Below are 22,155 nucleotides of genomic sequence, written 5' to 3' on the forward strand. Positions count from 1 at the left end.
ACAAAACTTGTACCTAACCTTAACCGCATCCCACCTTAACAGACGCAAAAGTGTTTTGCATTTCAGCATGAGCACAATAAGTACATTACCCTTTAATTTTTAGTTCAAGTTAAAGATACCTAATATAAAGTGAAACCATTAGTTGTATTAGTAGAGGAATTATTAGTATTAGTCTTATTTGGGCATATCATAAATTGCCTTAATTACTCAACAATTGCCTAACACTTAGTTTATGCACATCCAAATTATTTTCGTATTTAATTACTCCAAACTTTTAAAGAACAGATGCATACTGTAACTTGGTTACATTTCAGGATAAAACAATGGATGTAGGAAGTAGGATGGGATAAAATTCTGTTTCCCTTTTTAAAACCAATATCCTAGGGCACATAAACTGTCAGAACCAAGTTTAAAGCTTCTACATTATCTCAACTGGATTTGCACACCCACATGTTCATCCACTGGGAAATGATGTGTTGTGCTCCTCTTTAAAATGTCTCTCATTTCCATTCCAAAGTGACACTGCCAGATTTGCAGCCAGCATGTCTACAAAGCGAGCATCTTGTACGTTTTTAGAACATTATAGAGCGCGTCGCCTTTTTCTTCCCCTCTTTATCAAAGGTAAATGCTCAGCAGATGACAGTCCTCCTACCTCGGATTGCAGGCGGAGAACCGGGGCTTTCCCAATCCTCTGTGGTGAGATACTTCCCGTGCTCTGCCTACTCAGCCCACCAAGGGATTGTCGATGCTTCCTGATTGTACGGGCTGCGTGGTGATTTGGCGTGAATACATCTCTGTTTCTTAGTGACATGGAGAAGGAGGAACAGATGAGTTAAATGGAATCATTTTATTTTGCATCACATTAAAAATATTGGGGTAACAGCAAAGACAATAGACAGTATCAGCATTTGTCACGCTATGAAATAATGTTCTAGCAATTCAATTTCTGCTATTAAAGCAGTACAATAAAGTAAGAACAAAAATAGAGAGAGAGAGAGAGAGAGATTTCGCAATCTTGTAAGTCTTCTGACCTTCTTTTACCAAAGAACAACCTGTGAACAACAAAAGAAAGAAGAAAAGATTAAAATCTAAACGCACAAATCATTAAGACAGGGACACCTTTTGCTGTAGAGATGACTTGGGAAAAATGTCCCAGTTATCCTGAATTCAGATTATAATAAGCAATTGAAAATTAAATTATATTAACAACAAGATTTAACAGGATTTTAAAACCGTTTTCCCCCCACAGCTAACAAAATACTATAGTAGTGTCCAGTCAAAATCAGACTGTCCTAAATAAAAGTCAAAAACTGCTGAAAATAAACAATCTGTCTGGCCATGTTGATTACTTTAAGATACAAAGTGATTTAAATGTGTTGTACAGTCTAAATTTGCATCACTGAAGGATATTCCATTTTTATAACTTATAATTATTATTTTTATTCTCTATTTTCCCTGATGTTTTTAGTCCAGATTTAAATTAAATAGATAACTGGAATAAATGCTACATTTATTTCCCACTTGAGCAACATTTGCGTGGTTGTCTGTTGATCTGAACTTTTTACAGGCCTTGGGGGTTGTAAATGGAGCATGTTACATTTGTGACGTTTGGCCGCTGTTGGAGGCTGTTGAACGGAAACTGATATTAGTGCCAGAGAGTGCATGTAAAATCACATTCGGAATGGATGACTGGTAACTATCATGAGTAAACAAAGGGCTTTGTTGAGCAAGAAAGAAAAAGTTGATTCAAAAGTGCCATGTGTCTGTGCTCCTAAAAGGGGCAGATGTTGCAAATTACCAGCCAGTCTACTGCCTCTGAAATCGCAGCTCAAATGAGCATCCTAATGAGAGGCACTGTTTGCGGGTCAAAGAAAAGCCTAATCACGCTAAGTCAATTGACTTCTTCTGGAGCAAGAGAGCATGCAAGCTCCAAAGCAGATGACCTGCTGTCTGTTGCACTCCTGCAACCTCCTTTATATCTGTCTAATCTTGTTTCTGTGGTTTTAATCATCTAGCCTTTTGACTATGATATGACTCTAGTCGACAAGGACAGGCACAGTTGTTTATACTCCATTATACAACCATTATGAAATGAAAAAATTTAATATGCCTTAATAAAATCGGAATGATACAAGAGTGCAATCTATATGATAATTTATATTGTGTTGAACAAGATGAACAACCCTGGTAGACTCTTTAGGAGCATTTATTTAAATAGGTAAATTAAGAATAATCAATTGACTTGAAAGCAAGAGAAAGAGTGCAGCACACCAGGAGTGATATGGTTATATTCAAGGGGAAACAATTGCAAAAGTAAAAAAAATTATCATTACATAAAATAAAATAAAATAAAATAATAATAATATTTTGTTCAACACTTGTGTGGATTCATGTCACCCTTAAGACATGTGCTGTTAAATTTTGAAATGCTGGACTTTTTGGCTTTTAGTCACATGTTATTTCAGACTAGTGAAAGACTAGACGAGTTTACTGCACTTATTTTGCTTACTACACTTTATTTGCTTCTGTAGAGGTCAATTACAACGCATTTTCAGAAGCACTGACATTAATCAAACTTTCCAGTTTTGTTCATTTGTCATTTGCCTGATGTTATACAATATTTTATTCCTAAAAATATGATGGAATTGAAATATGAAAATGGCTTTCTGATTTATGGAGTGTGGAGTGATAAAAAGATGTATCCAAAATACCCTTTGTAAAAAAGTTTGATCCTAATATGTCAACAAAATGAAACAAGAATTTTGAACCTGTCTTTCTGTCCAGATTTCTGTTCTGGAAATGTATGCAAATTAGTGTATATTTACATAGAAAATGTGCATATTTAAACATTCCAGAAAACATTTAATAAAAATATATATATATATATATATATATATTGAAAATGTTAATATTTTGATATTTTTGTTAGCCTGTTTATTTATTTATTTTTGTTTTTTTAACCTTATATTCACCTGGGGTGTCTTGCCTCAAAGAAATTTACTATATTAATCATAGGTTTTGCAAAATGTGGTTGTTATATTAATATAATAAATATAAATGTGGTTATAAATGTGGTTGTTATATTTCTTGTATAAATATCCTATAAGAAAGAGTGTGTGAGAGAGAGAGAAAGAAAGAAAGAAAGAAAGAAAGAAAGTACTATAGTAGCTATTGTAGATCGCTGGAAACTATGATTACTATGGTAGCTGTTTTTAAAGCGTTTGTACTTTTTAAGGAAGGTTATTTTAAATCTTTTTTAACATAATATTTATTGGACTTGTCTGTGAATTTAAACAACTTCACATAATAGTTAAATCATTTGTTAATGTTAAACCATTTGTTCCGTGTATTATACTGATAGTATGGAAAACATTAATATTAGTCTATTCATATGTAGAATGTCCATAGAGACCAGCGAGCCGTAAAGTGTTTCGGGTTGTCGTGAAGTGTGGTAAACGGCTCTGTGTCAAAACACGGAACTGGCGCGATCATTTGAAACACTCCAGGCGTTTGTTTGTACTTCCACTTTAATGAGCTCTGTTTTCTATTTTCCCGTTTTAACCCTCTGGTGAAAATATGCTGTCAGGTGCGATCAGAATGGTGATTTAATAATATTGCAGATTTTCACTTTGCATAAACCGTAAGTTCAGCGGTATCCAAGGACGCGCTGCAGGTCAGGCACAGTGACACACACACATCGCACTTTATTTCAACTAGCAGTTGTTTTTAGTTTATTAAAACACTTGTATTAGTGAGCTGTTTTGTTATTATCTTATTAGGCATTTATTAATGCTTTATTGTTGCAGTTGGTCACACGATTTTAATGTGTTTTAGTGTATTTTATATCGGACTGTTGTATTGAGTTTCTGTTTATTGAGGTTTAATACAGTGTCCATAGAGACTGTTTGATTAATTCATAGACTCACTTGATCTGATTCAACTCCATCTACTTGTTAATCGTGTTATCTGTCTGTCTGTCTGTCTAATTAATTTTGGACTAAACAATGATATAAATGAACTAATTTCTGTTAGGATCTCAATGGACTCGAAAGACAATGAACGTGTTTTACTCCTCGAGGAAGAGGTGAGGAGTTTGTCTGGGGAACTCGCTCAGTGCCAGGTATATTAAACCATTTATTATTATTATTGTTGTTGTTGTTTTTATTATTTTTATTTATTTATTTTTGTCAAATTAATATTTCCTTTGTCAATTCTTCTCTGTCTCAGGATATAGTGACAATGGTTTTAAAGCATTTTTCCACTACTGCAACAATATACCAATATTCTAAGATAGTCATATCAGAAGCCCATATAATTTTTCTTCCTTGTAATTTTATTTCTTTATTTTTTAATATGTATATATATTTTTTTTTCTTTTCTCTTTTTTTCTTGTTTTTTATTTTATTTTTTTGTGCAGTTGCCATGCTAAGACAACCCAACTTATATGGTCTCACTGAACTGAACACTAACCTCATGTGACTTAAGAATCCTGCATATTGTTAAAGCCCCACCAGGTGGTGCCTAAAAACAAATACCTGCACTGTCAACAGTGTCTCAAACTCAAACTATCATTATAAATAGATTGACACACATTACTAATATATTATCATTTTTGAGCATATAGTTTACTTACAGACTTCCTTTACACTGATGCTGATAACTACTAATTGAGAAGAGCCATCAACAATTACTCAGTGGGTATTCTTTACTTACTATACAACAATAAAAGGCTTACTCTGACCTACAATAGGACTACATCATCAGTGGATGTCGACTGACTCTGTCTAGCTTCTTTTCACTTGCCTGCGGTTCACAATTGATTTTTCTCCATTTCACTTCTAATGACAAGTATGTATGTATAAAGAATCACATATAATTTATGTAAAAGGCACTGTGCCCATCCATCGACTGCCATTAACTGCAAAATGTTTCTAGTGGACCTGAGAATTATCAGGGAGGCTGTTTTACTTTATTAATATTTGTATAAATAGCAACATTCAATGAGTGCACTCATCCAGTGGGCATTCATGGTCTGCTGTATAGATAAATAATTCATCAATACGACTGCCTTTCAACATATCAAACACCTACCATTCCATGAGAAAATCCCTGTAATGCGCAGGAGTTGCTCAATCTTCTGATGTAGTGAGCTTAAGCACTTGTGAAGAGACCACCTATTTGATGGAGGACTTTTCTTAATTTGTCATTAAACACAATGAAGGCTAGGAATTGTGAGATCTCTATTTCTATTCATTTGCTCAGTCTCTCTCTCGCACACACTACTTTGTATGTTTAGCCTATGGTCTATCAAGGTCTGCCTGCACCATTTAGTAAATAATTAATTAGACACTTTTGAATAGGGTTTAAAATTCATGTACTAATTGGACACCAGCAGATTCTGCAGGGATTTATGACTTTAATCTTATAATGATGTGGACATAATTTAACAGATAATTTTATATTAAGTTGATCTGGTATAATTCTGTTTTTTTTATTAATGTCAGAAAATGATGTCTCTCATTAAATGTAATGTAGCTTAAAAATCTTTGAAAGCCATTTTTTTTCTCCCAAAGACACTTTGAATTGTAAGTGTGTCTTACACGGCTCTCTGCCGCCGCTTTCTTCTTTAGGCAACTAGTGAGTTCAGATTTACCTTTTTTTTTTTTTTTTTTGCTTTCCTCTGTTTCTGTGTGACTTTATGAATAGGATTACTCTGATTTAATTTCTTTTCTTTTTTTTCATTTGTTAAAACAATAATGTTTCATTCATTTGTTTGATCTTCAGTTTCAGTACATCCTGATATCATTTACTGTGAAATCATCTATCTATCTATCTATCTATCTATCTATCTATCTATCTATCTATCTATCTATCGATCTACATTAATAAGTGAAATGTAATGTCAAACTGCTTGGTGTTTTCTTTGCAAGACTATCATTATTATAATGAGGCTGTTTCTTCATTTCTGACTTCTGTCATTGAGCCATCTGTGCTGCTCATAAAAACAGTTGGCTGGAAATTACTTATTTGGAAGCTACTTTTTAAAATTGTGAGCATCGGCAACAAGATAATTTTGTTTTTCTTGTATTTGCTTCAAATAGACAGACAAGGAGTTTGTGTGGTCGCTTTGGAAGAGACTTCAAGTGGCCAGTCCAGACCTCACCCAGGCAGTGAGTCTTGTAATGGAAAGGTGAGTCACATTGTAAAGTCACCTGTTTTTTGTTTTTTTGGGTTTTTTTTTTTTAACGATAGCAAATCCTCTGCACCTATTTTCTCAGTCCCTTTCTTCTATTGAATCATTATGCTTTTACGTTTCAGACTTGAAATAAATGCTTTTTCTGCCACATGAAATCCCTGATTTGCGAGCACGGTTCTGCAGGGGTGTGTGTTGGGTGGCTGCGCTGTTGAACGCAGTTATGAGAGAACCCGAGAGCAGATGATGATCTAAACCCTCTTATCCTCCACACAGACTCCCTCCCTCTCTTCTCGTCTAAATGCTGAAAAAACTCCTCTTTGAGGGATATATACTAGATTTAACATGACTTATGACCCTCAAAGAGGGTGTGGGGAGCTACAAAAGTGGCATGGGAACGTGTTGTGGGGAAAAAAGAGATCAAATTCGCAATGCTGAACGATTGCCATTGTCGTGCCTTTTAAAAGTTGATGATAAGAGGTGTAGATAAAGCAATATTTCACACTTGGGAGAAAATTGAGGCCACTGGCATGGCTTGGCAATGGCTGTGTATTTATTTGGATTCATATTAAATCATTCTTTCCACCACCTGATGAAAGGTCAGAGATTTGGAGCATTTTTTTTTGTGACCAAAAGCTTGAGCTTAAGCAAATGTGTTCCTCGACTCTAGAAGCGATGATAAATAAAAGAGCACCAGCCAGGCTACGCTCTCCCATATCCCTCACGAGCTTCTTCCTCAGGCAGAGGCAACAAACCGAGCTGCTCCTCAAAGAACTGGCAACATGCACCTGAGGGCGTGTGCATATATCAGCGTTGTGCCACACGGGAGATTGACATGATAATTGTGCTGACTCTGTGAAGCACACAGGCTACTGGGAATTCTGGCCGGTCTGGTAGCGAGCGAACACTTGGCTTGGGATATGGTTAACATCACCAAGCTTCAAGGCAGTGGTGTTCTCTGAGGAGAGCCGTATCATGTCAGATGTCCTCAGGGAGAGATAGAATGAGAAAGGGTGGAAGAGATTGAAAAAGTGAACCAGGGAAAGGAGGATCCCAGGTGAGTGGCGGCTGTTCAAACAAACTCGCCCCAATTGTGATTCTTTTGTCTTTTCCCCCCAAACACCCACTAAAGAGGGTTAGATCCTGAAAGGAAAGGAGTGTTTGTGTTTCCCCAGTGAGTAGTGTTCCTGTTTTGATATCCTGATAATTACTGATACCTGGAGACTGGAGTTATATCCCATCATTCCCTGTTGACCCTCTGCGGTATAAGCTCAGAGAATGCGCTGAGTGGTTGAAAGGCAATTTTGCCTGTTTCTTCTCCCACAGCATCCAGTCTATCCTGCAGTGTTTTATCTCCTAACCGAGCATCACTGTTGCATCATCCTAAATAGATTTTCAAATGTGAATGGCTGCAGTGTTCACTGAGGCCAGTGGATCGGTTCGCCCTCTTCTGTGTTCTGTATTCTGTTACTGTGACAGCCTGCACCTTTAATTTTGCTCTTTTGTTCAATCTGTGCTGTACTAGAGAAAAGCAGAAAGCTGAGAACAAGGACAGGAAAGTTCTGGAGATCCTTCAAGCAAAAGACTACAGAATCCAAGAGCTGGAGCAGGTACTGTGAGAGCTTTACACAACTTAAACTACACCCCAGCCACAGGTGTACAGACATGCATGTGGTCTCAGAAACCTTCGTCTCTCCTTTTTTAATGAGCATCTCTGACTGCTTGATAGATCTGCTTGGATGACAGCTAATGATGAAGCCGTGTTGTTAATTCACCTTTAATCATGCCCCTTAATGAAACATCTGTCAGTCGGCTTCATTATGTACTCCGTCTCTTCACCAGCAGCGAGTCGGTCAAATATGTCCACGCATCACGCATACTCTTCATTTGTGTAAATAAGATTAGCCACGGCTTGATAACCCATATCGCAGGGGTCTCCAACCTTTTTTATAGCATGGACCAGTTTTCGTTTTGACAATATTCTCGCTGCAAGGAGGGGAGGGTGGGAGGGGTTCTTGGGAGGATCAAAACAAAAAATTAAATTGATGTGAAATCCTCTAATAACGTCTCTATTTCAACTGCATGCAACAACAAACTAAAACAAAATATTACAACTCGCCATAATAATCAATGGGAGCACTGGGTTTGTTTCCCTGCAATAAAACGATCCCAGCGAAGAGGGATCGTGACCGTGAGACTCGAAGTGTGTTGCAGATGGCCAGTCTGCTTGGAAAAGGAAGTAAACACTTCAGAGCTTTCACAACTATCTATTCCGTCTTTGTTTAATCTAGAAGCCTGCAAGGGAGGTTGTCTGAAACGTTTTTCAGACTGCTGTCATTTGTCATCTCAATGAGCACTCTTCACGCACTGGCATGGATGATTTGCGGGGCACGTTTTCAAATGGGTCATGGACCCATTCCTTATCAGTTCTTGGATCACTTGCATTTGGGAAGTAGCGCTCAGACTCAGCTGACAGCAAAGCTATGTGATCACAGATCAGCTGGGAGAGAGAAGGCCCAAGTTTTCTTTCCCCAAAGGGGACAATGTTGGCAGTATTGGAAACATGTAGAATGTGCCCTTTGGCACTCGCTGTCCCCACAGTTGCAACTTGGCTTTGAATGCAGACACTTTGTTCAGTTGTCACTCTCCCATGCAGTGACAAATTAATTATATACAAAATTAATTATATATTGTACATAAACCAATACTATTGCATTGTTGTCAACATTGGTCAATTCATCAGCCTGCAGTGCATACCCTGACGACTCATTAGCCCTTTCTAACAATTGCTCTTCGATATCATCAGTTTTTTAGCTGAAAGCGGAATCTGGCCTAACTTGTTAGCTGCAGCTTCACCAAACATTTCATGGCAAATGTCTTTGGCAGCTAGCAAAAACAGTTCTTCCCAGATGGTGAAGGGCTTCTTAGCTTTAGCTGTACGGTCAGCCACCAAGTATGATGCTCTCAGTTCAGCCACACTTATAGATGTGGTTGCTTTTAACAGATGCTGTTGCTCCATTTGTTAAAATTTTTTTGCTGTTCAAAATAATCCAACGGTTTGTATCTCAATGCTGGGTGTTTAGTTTCAAGATGCTGTAGCAGTTTTGAGAGCATCATTGACTCATTAGCTAATTTTTCTCCACAAATTATACACATGGGATTTGGAGCATATGAATTTCCAGAAAAGACAAAACCGGATTTTAGAGACGAATAATCATATTTTCGGTTAAAGGCGGCTTTATTTTTCTCCTTTTTCTTGCCAGCGGCTGTTTCTTCATTGAAATAGTTATCATTTGTTCTTTTCTTACCTCCTTCACTAAAGAAACTTTCGAGAGATGTTTGTTTCCCACACATGTTAATATTAGCTGAACCTTAAAGTGTGGAACCAACGTTTTTCTGAAATCGCGCCCTATATAAATTTGGATGTTGGCTCTTAAAGGGGAAACACACAATAAATAATACAGTGGGATTGCATATAGCCTATAGAGTCATCTTGCGTTATTGCGGCCCGGTATCAACTCTTTCACGGCCCGATACTGGGTCGCAACCCGGGGGTTGGGGACCTCTGCCATAGTGGACCAAACTGGAACTTACTAGACACCACGCCATGGCTTTGACATCATGACAGCATTACTAATGGAGGGCCAGTGTGTTTATTTTCATAGCAGCAATTATGTTTAGTGTCAGCACCGTAGATATAAACACCTAGATGGCACATTAGCAACTATTTCTAATTACAGTGATACGTCTGCATGTCTGCCATATTGGAAAGGTCAAGATCTGCTTGTAATTGCAAGGAAGTGAATGTCAGACAGATGACAGGTGTGCTTTGCAACAGGCTGTAACAGTCCCTTCTTACCGATTTTCACAGGATTTGGTTTGTCATAAATGTCAAATGGTTCTGCATATTGTTGACGATGTTACATTCAGAAGGAAAGAGTATTGGTAAAGTGCTCTCCATCAATGATCTGGAACAACAGTCTGATTGCTTGAACCTTTTAATGAAATAAAGTTGTAAACCATAAATGAACCTAACAATTGAAAAACAATCAAACATATTATTTTGTATATAGAAAATTTGCATAAAAACAGTGTCATAGTTTCCCACAGTATTTTGTGAGACTGTGGTGGGTGGACCTTAGACCCTCTGTCTAGGGATAAACCAAAGCATTTAAATATAATAATAATAATAATAATAATAAATGGCACAAAACACAACCTTTAATGCTATTATGAGAAATTTTTAAATGTAAAATGTTCAGTTCAGGCTGGCTGCACAGATTTGGGTAACAGGTTTCCTAGAAAAACATTGATTGTTTGTAACATTGTGATTGTGATTTACTCTCCAAACCATAAACTATACTTATAGCAATATAATAGCAAGAGTGTTGATCAGAATGGTTTAGTTACAACAGCTAAACTGCAAGTGTGATATTGCTTTTATACAACAATTCTGTAAACAAGATATTAATACTGTCTTATGTTTCTGCCTTAGCATCAATCTTTAAATGTTGCCAAGCAACAAACAGACTAGAACAGAGCATGTGAGTGGACCTGAGTAACAAAGAAAATTCCCGCTCACCACTCACTTGGGAGAGAAACCCCGATCTGGATTATCCTGAAGCAATAGAAAACACTGTGACTTCACACAAGTCTGAAAAAAAGTTAATACGGAGTTAAAAATAACTCTACTTATGCTGCTTACATACTCAAGTCGGGAATGCCACAAAAAATAGAAGCAGAGTGATGCAAACATTGAATCATTCTAGTGCTATTGTACTCCAAATATGCACTAAAACACTAAAAATATGGCACACCACCAATCAAATTACAGGGATTTGTTAATCACATTCAGTCATGTTATGGCTGTGAAAAAGGACCATAGCGTTCTTGGTCGGGCACGTACTTATTGATGCATCAGTATCACACACATAAATTTATTAATCTGATAGTATTTATAAGTGTATAAAAATATTACGAACTATTTATGATAGACTGTGGATTGTATATACACTAGGTTAAATTACCTGCAGTATATTAGCATTATATAAGTCATAAATATGAAATGTTTGAATGTTTGTATGAAATGATTGTTCCAAGATGGCAGACGTGTTGACATATCCAGAGCAACCGAATACTGATTCTGTGTATTGATATGTCTGGTCAGCAATTCCTCATTATAGTGTATTTTTACACACAAATGTCCTTTGCTTCAGAGTCAGAGCCAATTGTGCACATTTTGAAGTTGAAGTTTTAGCATGAAATATTTTTAATAGATAAAAAATTAAGTTTCAGTTTTGAACGAGTCTATTCTTCTGTCAGGTTCTATTCTTCGAGTCTATTCGTCCTGTTAGTGGAATATGGCCATTGTGCCCTGTTTGAGGAACTCATTAATAATCAGAATTCTGGGTACCACTCAAAACCACTGGCATTCGTCTCATCCAAATTTTGTGCCAAACGAACCCAAATGTGATTAATTGCTTTTTCCTTCCTTGGCCGTGTGATGGTCTGCTGAATCCTCATCTCATCTCTGCATTTCCACACTAACTTTGACCAGCTTTCCTCTCACCCCACCCCCTTCCATTACCCCTCTTCTTCCATTTTTGTAACATAATTAGCTTTCATTTTTGAACTGCACTGGGGATTTCTAATGCTAATCTCTCTGTCCTAGACCTCTTAACTTCTTTAAACCTCTTTTCCTACCAATTGAGAAGTACTAGGGTTAAAACAGTGCTTGCCTACCTCATTATCAACATTTTGAATTGAGCTTCACTTGTGCTATAAATCTCTATTAAAACCTGCATTTGCATGGTGCACAGACTGAACATAAGTTGTCTATCTAGAAAGATTCAAGTGATTTCCCCAAACATGGCAATTAATTGCCTCCCACAGCTCAGGGTTATTTTTTGAGATATCAGCGTCGAGTCGACACAACCCGGTCGAAGTGTGTGTTAGCAATAGGAACCTTGATGCTTTGATAAGTTCATTGTAAAGACATTGTAAAAGTATCAAGCCGTTTAATCCAAGTCTTCTGAAGAGACACATTCACTTTATATGATAAACAGATTTAATTTAGGCCTTTATTTAGATATAAACATTGGTCAATGTGCATACGTAGAACTCATCAAATATGGTAAAGAGAAGCTCAACCATGCTTACTTGACATGCGATTTACAAACTTTTTGAAAATTTGGTGCAATGCTGTTTCAATCAAAAAGCTCTCAAAATATCTTTCTTTGTGTTTCAAAGATAAATGAAGGTCTTATGGGTTTGGAATGACTGAACTTTTGTTTTGGGTGAACTTTAAGTCTGGGATACTCTTCATTTTTCAGTCTGCTTTTGCATTTCATGCATGGTTGAGTGTTCTAGTTCTGAGTATTGTCAGTGAACTTGTGTGGACACATTCAACACATGGGCACTAACGACTGTTTTGTGATACTAATTCATCTCCTGATGTGAATTTTGTACCAAGTTTTCATTTACCCAAAAATACTGTAACTGAAAATAAAGTTTTGTAATTAAATTTGGGTAATTAAATGGGTCATTGTGTTCTCCGAAAGTAAACGTTTTTGGCAACAAGCCACCTCTCAATGTTTCAGCCAAACAAATTTTTCATATTGCTGCTCTATCATCGTTTTTAGACACAGTGAAGTGCATCCACACTTCTGACGTGTTTACCTATAGTAGCTTATCCACACTGTTACGCGCTATCACACAATCTGCTCATACGGAATTGATAGAAACACTTCTCATTGGAGAAGCGCTAATTAAACAACAATGATTTTGGCCTTTCAATATTATTTCTTCAGAAACTATTTACAGTGTAGCATGCAACAACTGAATCATTCTTTTAGCTTTATCATGTCCTGTTGAAACATCATAGTACAGCACCGCTAATTCCCGTGTCCCACATTTAGCAATACAGGACGAAACGCCTGTGACATGCTTTCCCATCTCCGTATCACGCAACAGCTGACCCCATTACAGAAACTATTAATGAAACCTAACTCTCAGTCCTGTAAACACTCATACCCAGATTGCTTGTGACTAACGGCTGTCTCTCACGATCACTCGTGTGGCTCTTTAAACAGAAAGTGACGGCACAAGAGCAGGAGATAAACAACCGAGTCCAGCAGTTGCGTGGCAGTGAGGAGGAGTGCGGTCTAATGAAGAAAGAACTGGCAGCTCTGCAGCACAGACTGGGGAATAAGAGTCGACAACTTAAGGTTTGGACAAATTTCCACTGGCACCATTTTTAAAGCGCTGCCTCTGTGCCTGTGACACCAGGAAGAGAGGGAGGGAAAAAAAACTGACAAGCCCCTGGAGGCAATTGCCTAAGGCCTCAAAATCCCAGGTCGGGGGCAGGGGGGGCAGGGCCGGCGGGGGTAGCGACAGCGTAGCTCGGAAAAGCAGCAAACTTTCTCAATAAATACTTAATGATGGCCGAGCAGAGGAAAGAGTGTGTATGTGATGTGGCTTCTCCTTAATTACCTTCTGATGGGACTGGCATGATTAATTGATAAAGTGAAGATCTGGGGAGGATGTGTCTTTTCAGGGTCTCTCTTAGCAAAGGGAGGGAAGGATAGTGCGGGCAAAAAAGAAAGGAGCGAGAGATCAGCATCAAAGGCAGGCTGGCAGGACTAATGGGCCTGTAGTGGAGCTATTCTCATTAGAGCTGTCATTAGAGCTAAAGATGGCCCCTGCGCCAGGCTACCTGCGTGGGCTTCGGCTTGCCCTGCCAACGCAGGTAAGCTCCGAACTTCCCTCTCCGGCCCTGCCCGCTCTGCCGCCCTTTCATCCCAATGCTGCGACCGTCTCTCGCTCTCTTTTCCCCGGCAGGAAGCGAGGAGGCAGGCGCAGGAGTGTGAGGAGGAGGGCAGGCGTGCCCTACAGGAAGCCAGGCAACAATTAGATGCTCAGCACTCAGCCTCTCAGGCAGAGCTGGAGAGATTGCGGGACCAAGAGGCCGTCAGCAGTTCCAGAGTCAAGGTAAGGTTCCCCGCTTCGCACCCTGTTCTCTTTTTTTCTTCTTTTCTGCCGCTTTCTAAGCGGGTTCATGTAAATGAACTTGTCTCACAATGCGCAAATGTTAAATATTGATAGATATGTTCAGGGGGGGGCGAAATAATGACTTGGTGGGTTAACATGGTGGGCCCAATTTTTCTTTTCCCCACTCAACAGCGGGAGTGTACCCTGTGCAACGTGACCAGAGCTGTTTTACATGTGGCCCCGAATCAGTCCTGCCTGCTGTCGCGGTGCTTAGCGACTTGGGTTATAATGACCTACTACAGACGGAGCAGGAGCTGTTGTTAGCATGTTCCATAGAGCCTCGTTCAGCATTTGTGTATGTTTAATAGGGCTTGTGTCCTCTTGGGTTGAGTGTCACTCAAGCACCTGTGTGATTACCTGCTTTACATACAGATTTGTGTTCATTACTCTCCATGGGGAAGGGCAGAGGCAGGTCTGTGTGGACCTTAAACTCTAACTAGTCCAATTAAATTAGACTGTAGTGGTGCTCGGACTGTGTCCCCTTTCCTCCTGCGCTCTCTGTCTCTCTCAGTGCCCCTGTCAGCACTGGCTAGTTTTTAATGAGGGCTGGCCCGTGCTCTCCCTGGCCTGAGCGTTTGATGCTCGGCATCTGTTTGCTTCTCATTATCTCCATCAGCTCCTGTGATATGCTGCTGATAGGCTTCCCGCTTTAGTTGCTCATCTTTTACTTTCCTTCCGTTGTCTTTCTTTGTTCCTTTTTGCTGTGGTCAAGTTCTCTGTGAGGTGGTTTGTTGTCAAACGAGTGTCCATGATAAAAAAATAAATAAAAATCTAGTTTAAAACACATTTTTTGCTTTTTTTAAATGTACTCTTTGTATACATGTTGGATATTTTATAGCATTTTTAATAAAAAAATGTATATTTATCATTTAAAAGTGACCACATTTTCTCCTTGCACCTTTCTTTTTATTTGTTTATTCATTTAAAAATATATATATCTTGAATTGTTTATTTATGAAAATGAAATGTTGCTCTGTTATCATTTCCCCCCCCCCCCATTCCTGCTAGGGGGTGTGATATTGATAAAATAGATTGTTGATGATGATAATTAGATCATATTTTGGTGACTGTGTTTTTGTGCTGGTGCCTTGGCTGATTTAGGCCTGTCATGGACAGCTGACTCCCAAAGCTGTTCATAATTGTCATAATTATGCGGTGCACTGGTTAGCACACAGCAGTGACAGAAATAAACTCTTTATTATGAGGCAGTATTTACCTCCTTAAATTGATTTCCAGGGGCATTTTACTTATATAAGAGCAATTTCAAACCTTATTAGATGTATGCTTCATCATTGTCGAATTCTTACATTTAATCAATAAATGCAATTACAATAATAAGACACTATGGGGTCTTACCAATCAAATTAAATAAGTATCAACAAAATCAATTTTTGCACTGTAGAAGTGGCACAGATGCCGCATCTAAAGCAGCATTTCAATGTGTTAACACTGCAATTACTGTACAACTGCATAAATAACACTATGGGATTAATGTTTTAAAAATAATATTTTGAATATTGAAATATGAAATTATTTTACTAATGAATCTTAATGATTGAGTCATTTAATCAACAGATTTGGTTAAATGGCTGATTTATTAAGAAACAAAGCAGATGACTGTATTTATGAATGGATCGTGGAATCATTAATTGGTTCAAAAATGCTTATTCATTCAGAAATGAAACACCATTGTGGGTTGGTCAGAGATGCACAATAGTTCCATTGTGGCTTTGTTTGGAACTATTTTTTTTGCCAAAATAAGTAAAAACTGACAATATTGACAATGCTCTGTCTAAAGTGTAACTCACATTACCATATACCACATAACTCATATATTTACTGAACTGTTGAATAAATTCTATTCACATTTGCAACTGTGGTGATATTTGAGAACTACGCTTACCTATAGCATATAGAAATATAAGAGAAAAACTTATACAGGGCCATTTTTTGCCCCAATTTATTGAATTTTGGGAGCATTCTAACTACGTCATGCAGAAAGTGTGCATTCGCAGGACGTGTTTTTGTTTGTTTTTTACATACATACACATTTCACAAACACCCATAATTTCTGCATATTTCCTACATCTTTGTCAAAACACATGACTTTGTCAGTCACACCTCAAGATTTTGATGCAGTGGACAAAAAGCTTTTAAATAAGCAGTGAAGGAGTTTTGTTATTATTAAGATACAATAATGAAAGATTATGCCCTTTGTTCTTCAAAATTAATTTTATTTTAGAAGTCACAGAAAGATACAGGAACTGCCTGTACAGTACAGTATGTACGAATTGCATTTTTAATGGATTTTTGAATAAATGAATAGATCTGGACCAAAAAAAAAAAAGTATTTCATGCCATTGAACCAGGTGTCAATTAACAATGAATTTCTCTTGCAGAATTTGGAAGAGGAACTATTCTCAAGCAGACAGGACGTGCTAGAGGCTCAGAGTCGCTCAACTGCTTTGTCCCTTCAGCTTTCCACTGTAGAACGGGAAGGAGCTGACAAAGAACAACAGCTCTGTCAAATCAAGTAAGCAGCACTTACACAGATCTGGCTGAGCTTTGATTAACCCTGACCATATGAGTTGACCGTGATGTGTGTGCATGTTCGTGTCCAGACGTGAGCTCCAGGACCTGCAGTGTCTGTACAGGCAGAGTGTGGAACATGCAGGAGAACAGGCCCAGCTCATTCAGCAGCTGGAGGGGCTTAACCTGGACACGCAAAGAGTCCTGCGCAGCCAAGAGGAGGCCCACACGGCAGACACCGTCTCCTACCAGAAGGTACAGGAGCGCATCTGTTGTGTGATCTTAGCGCCTGTCCTCACGAGTGAACACGTGCCCCTGGGGGGGTGAACTTGTGTTCCAGCAAGGACTTAACTGCATTAACCGAGCTTGTCCTTCACTGTCTGTTTCTGCTGTGACAGCTCCACAGCGAGCTGAGCGTGTCATACCAAGCCCTTTGGCACAGCCAGGAACAGCTCCGCCAGCGGGAAGCAGCCCTCAGCATGCAGCTCAGCCAGAGAGATCAGCAGATCCAAGAACTCCAGGCACAGCTGCAGAGTTTCACAGCCGCCGCGGGGCACTGTGAGGTGAGTCCGTGTGGGGAGCACCATGACAGATTTACATCATGCTCAATGCCCTTTGTATGCAAAGCAAGCTGAATGAGCACTTCAGCAAAACCACACACCGTTCATTTCCTTTTTCTCCTCTTAGTATAACCGCATCCATAATAAATGAAATGCCTTTCAGTAAGAGATGAATGGGAAGAGATGACCAGGAGTTTTTGTTCATTTTTGAAAGACTTCATGCTGTCTGACAACTCCAAAGCATTTGGCATTAACCCTGCCCGGACATTGCCACAACTCCTCTCAGCAGATCTAATAGGGATGTAATCAGTTATTGCATATGTATATATGGCGTGGATAAGATTTTATAAAAGAAAAGTCTTTTATGTCACCAAGGATACATTAATTTTACCCCCCAAAAAAACACTAAAAATAGTAAGAGTAAAAATAGTAATATTGAGAAATGTTATAGTTGAAATGTTATATGTTTTCTAAAAGTAATTTATTCCTGTGATGGCAAAGCTACATTTTCCACATTCATTACTCCAGTCTTCAGTGTCACATGATCTTTCAGAAATCCTAATATGTTGATTTAGTGATCAAGCAGCATTTCTTATCAATTTTCAAAACAGTCATTCCGCTTAGTATTTTTGTAAAGAAACAAACATTTTTTCAGGATTCTTTTATAATTATAAAGGTCAGAAGTACAGTGTTTATTTGAAATAGAAATCTCTTAGCCTATAACGTTATAAATCACTTTACTGTCCCTTTTGCTCATTTTAAGATTTAGTATTTCATTGTTTCCATTGCTCAGCTCCAGGTTTTTATTTTTATTTTGCCACAAAGCAACTCTAGAGATTCATGAACATATCTGTTTGTTAAAGCTGAATGTATCCATTCAAATCTTCTTTGTAGAAAATGCCCTAATGTGGAAATTATGTCATTTTGTTGCAGTCATGTAGATCGTTGCTGACAATTTAGCTTGAGGAGTAGCAAATAGTTAGTAAGTACAACCATTGCAAGGTTTCCACAGTAGGTCCGTCTCAAATCTGTGGTGTTGTAGGTTTAGCCAGATATGCGTTCTGTGTGTTTGTACATGTGTGCATCACAGTAAGTCGGCACATCACATGGTTTTGGGTATGCACAATAATCCATGCATGCTTTATGCAGAGTTCCAATGCATTGCTTTGAATATGAAATTGTGTTTACCGAACACATGTAGCAGCTGCCTTGCTGTTTTGTTTCTTAACAGTTTTACCTACAGACATCAAAGTGATCTGATCAGTTATCCCAAGGTGTAACACAGTCAAGAGGGCTTTCCATTTCCCTGCTATAATTGCACTGACTGGGATGTGTATTCTAGTGTAATCTGAAATTCTGTATCAGCTTCTTCCTGAACACCTGTTAAATTCTAATGCACTGGTTGTTAGAGCTTTATTTTAATTTTAAATGTTAGGAATGATCAAAGTGCTGATCAGCAGAGGGAGCTGAGCAAGACCAGACTCTCATTTGAATAAGAGAGGAGTGATGGAGCAAGGAAAGTCCAAGAGGAACAAAAAAGAAGCCCATTGTGTGGCTAGTTGGGACTAAAGAAGAGCTCAAAGGCCAGTGCAGGCCGGAATCATGTTCTTCTGTAGTTAGAAAGATGGATGTGGCCTGTCCCATATAAATAATCAAAATTTTGATTCAGAGGGATTAAGCAAAATAAATTCATTTTTGTACATTTTATTACATTTATTTCAAAGATAGTCCACAGCTCTGTTTCTAAATGTATTTTTATAATATAATATAATATAAATGTACTTGATTTTTAAGTAAGAAATATTTCAGTTACACTTTATTTCGACAGTCCAGGCATTCTACAAGTAACTTTGCCATCATGTTACCTAATTTGCATTACTTTTATTCATTTAGCAGACACTTTTATCCATAGTCACTCAAACGATTTACTCAATACAACAAGCGATTTATCATAAAGAGGCAAATAACACACATGCTCATTATACAAAGTTTTTAAGAGACATGAAACTAGCACACATATGTAGGAAATTTGCCTGGGACAACAATGATGCAACTTACCAATCAGAATAAAGTTTTCAGTAAGTAAGGTGAGTAATAGAAGGTGTCATTGGATAATACCCTCTGTAGAATTCATGTAAAAGCAATAACAGTGCATTGTTTATTGTTTATTATAACTCTTGACTTTAATCATCACTTTTTTCCTTGGCAAATTTGTTTTGAAAACTACTGTAAAAAATTGCTGTGATTTTAATGGTAAAAGACTGTAAAATGCTAGACTAAAAACAAGTTAATTGGTTAAAAGTAAGTTCCTTTATTATATACGGTGAAAAACTGTATTGGACATTAAATGTAATTTTACGGTAATATACAGTTAAAAAAAATTAAATTTACATTCCCAGAATTCCCTGCGTTAAATTTCATATTTGATGTTTTGTCATTGAAATAACAGTGTTTCTTCGTAGTTTATTTTTAGGGTTTATGTTTTAATGTTATTCATTAAAGTTTTTATTGCATTATTTCAGTTTCATGCGTGTTAAGATGTGTTTACTGTTTGTGCGAATGAACAGTATGTGCACCTTCTATATATGTTAGTATTTTCCTTCTCAACTTGTGGAAAAACTGCTTGTGATGAGTTTTGGTTCATCATGTGACTTTCTCGTCACCACCTGCTTTCAGTTTCAGGATTTTAATAGGTTGGTATATTAACATTATATCAGTTAATTAAATAACTTTTTAAAATTTGCATAACCTAAAATGTTGCTACCAGATTTTTATTTTTTTTGACAGTGTAGAACAAGGGCCATATTTACTTATTAACTTATAATCTATTGGTTTGTGATCTGAGCATTGACTGTGGCTTTTCTTTATATTTCAAGTCATTGTTCTTTGGAAATAAATCCCAGCGATCTTACCAATTGCAGTTTTCCCCACTGTTTTTTTTTTTTTGCTTCGCTACATCTATATTTCCTTTTATCTTTCCATTTCTTCCGGCAGTCTGTCTCTGCGGTGACGTGACCCAGGTTGTCACTATGCTGTCTGTGTCGTTCTCTGATCTAAATCAAGCCTTAAGCCTTGTAGGTTCTTCTTTTCTAGTCAAAAGCCATTGAAAACCAAATCTAAAATTGGCCTCCCGAGGATTACACAGGAAGTGTTGCATCTTACAGTCTATTAGCAATGCATTTAACACTCTATGTGGCAGATCGGTGATGGCAAGAAGGTCTATTGCAGCTTTTGTTCAATTGTCTATGCACTTGGGCTATTATACCGAGTGACAAGGTTTTATTATGAATACTGTCAAAGAACTGTTAGAATCGCATTGCTGCTCACTTCTCAGAGTGATTGTTTGTTGCTCCTCTAGGATCTACATCTGGCAAATTGATTTTGTGGTGTGGATTGATTGGACATGCAGATTTTTATTAACCTGTTTCAAGTGAATTTATTGATTAATCCCAGAATTAATTAATTAATGCTGCTATTTTTTTTCTTTCTCTGTTTAGCCAGATTTTTATAGACAGCCAAAGACATTTAGGGGCCACTTAATCAGCTTTATCACCTATAGAAGTATTTATTTAATAGGTAGAATGTTATGAATTTAATTAAACTTTGAAATTGCGAGAAACCTCCCAAGTGATGAAATTTCAATGTCTCTCTCCCCATTTCTCCCTATTCCAGAGCCCAGACGCTCCTCTCAACATCTGCCTCTGCGTGTTATTAGTGTTAGTGAAAGCCGAGCTGTCAGATGTATAATTGAAGTGTCCGCTCCCTGCACACACGGCTTGTTATGTGGGGTCATGTTTAGATGAGTAGATGTGTTTCTTTTGATCACTATCTGACGCTCAAACCCTGAGCTTCCAGCATACTGAGAGGCTGCCGATGTGTTTGGCTTTAAATCTTTAGGAGGCAGTGCCTCCATCACTGTGGGCTGCCTCACCAGTTTGTTTCACTCAACTTGTTTAGATAACATTAGCCTATTGTACTTCCACAGCAAGCACTTCCTAAACTTTTCAGAGGCCACTCTTTGTGTCTTTAACAGTTGTTCAGCACCTCCACCTGCTGCTGGCTGTTAGCATGTAATGACCAAATGCAAATGAACACTTTCACTTTGAATGTCAGAAAATATTTAAATTTGATTTGCATAATAAACAGTTATTAGTGGTGCTTATTTTGATCATTGAGCCCATATGTTTGAACAAAGAGTACATATATGTACATATACAACAATATTACTCTGAAATCATCTGAACAATTATCTGTTTTTGTTAGTAAGGTAGGCTATTGTATTGTATAGGCTCCCCCTTTCTATCTTTTACCGTGTCCTAACCAGTCATGACGTGACTCCTCGATGCGATAAATGGTATTTTTTCCACATTAATCAAACTGTGTTGTGACCAGCTGACAGCTGACCAGCCGACAGCTCAGGTACTGAATGTGTTTTGTATGATTTTAAAATGGTTTAATTTGATTTGGCGAGTTGTCCTTTTATTAAAACTTGACTGTCTGTGGAGTAAAAAGGCAGGATTTAACTAAAGTAGCGTAACTAGAGAAAACAGAGTAAAAGGGCTGTGGTGTTCCCTTTGTCTAAAAGGGTAGGAAAACTTCAACACCCATAATGTACTGGGCATGTTTCCAAATGTATGTGGGGATACAAAAACAGATAATCTGCAGTTTTAATATAAGCCTAGAGATGTCAAAAGTCAGCCAGATGATGTGATTTTTGCTGTCAAATAGACGGGAAGATCTGGGTGCAGGAAACATTTGAGAATGAGAATACATTGCTCATTTATGTACAGGCCTTCTACTAACATTGAAACAATACAAAGCTAG

At 37.9% G+C, this 22,155-nt stretch overlaps 1 protein-coding gene across 4 annotated transcripts in view; it reads left to right on the forward strand.

Annotated features, from left to right (window-relative positions):
- cntln (centlein, centrosomal protein) overlaps positions 1 to 22,155 on the forward strand; it is a 95,634-nt gene that overhangs the window by 3,248 nt on the left and 70,231 nt on the right. For 3 of the 4 annotated variants that reach the window (XM_058792567.1, XM_058792566.1, XM_058792568.1), the window contains exons 3-10: positions 4,033 to 4,120; positions 6,102 to 6,190; positions 7,719 to 7,803; positions 13,285 to 13,419; positions 14,033 to 14,182; positions 16,642 to 16,775; positions 16,864 to 17,026; positions 17,170 to 17,334. In XM_058792567.1, the coding sequence (XP_058648550.1) occupies positions 4,033 to 4,120; positions 6,102 to 6,190; positions 7,719 to 7,803; positions 13,285 to 13,419; positions 14,033 to 14,182; positions 16,642 to 16,775; positions 16,864 to 17,026; positions 17,170 to 17,334 (1,009 nt within the window). Of the gene's footprint in view, positions 1 to 3,448; positions 3,674 to 4,032; positions 4,121 to 6,101; positions 6,191 to 7,718; positions 7,804 to 13,284; positions 13,420 to 14,032; positions 14,183 to 16,641; positions 16,776 to 16,863; positions 17,027 to 17,169; positions 17,335 to 22,155 lie in introns of those variants that run through there. The other variant, XM_058792570.1, reaches the window with a different exon arrangement.

The sequence above is a fragment of the Onychostoma macrolepis genome, chromosome 01, assembly GCF_012432095.1.
Source record: "Onychostoma macrolepis isolate SWU-2019 chromosome 01, ASM1243209v1, whole genome shotgun sequence".
In the NCBI taxonomy this organism is placed as follows: Eukaryota; Metazoa; Chordata; class Actinopteri; order Cypriniformes; family Cyprinidae; genus Onychostoma; species Onychostoma macrolepis.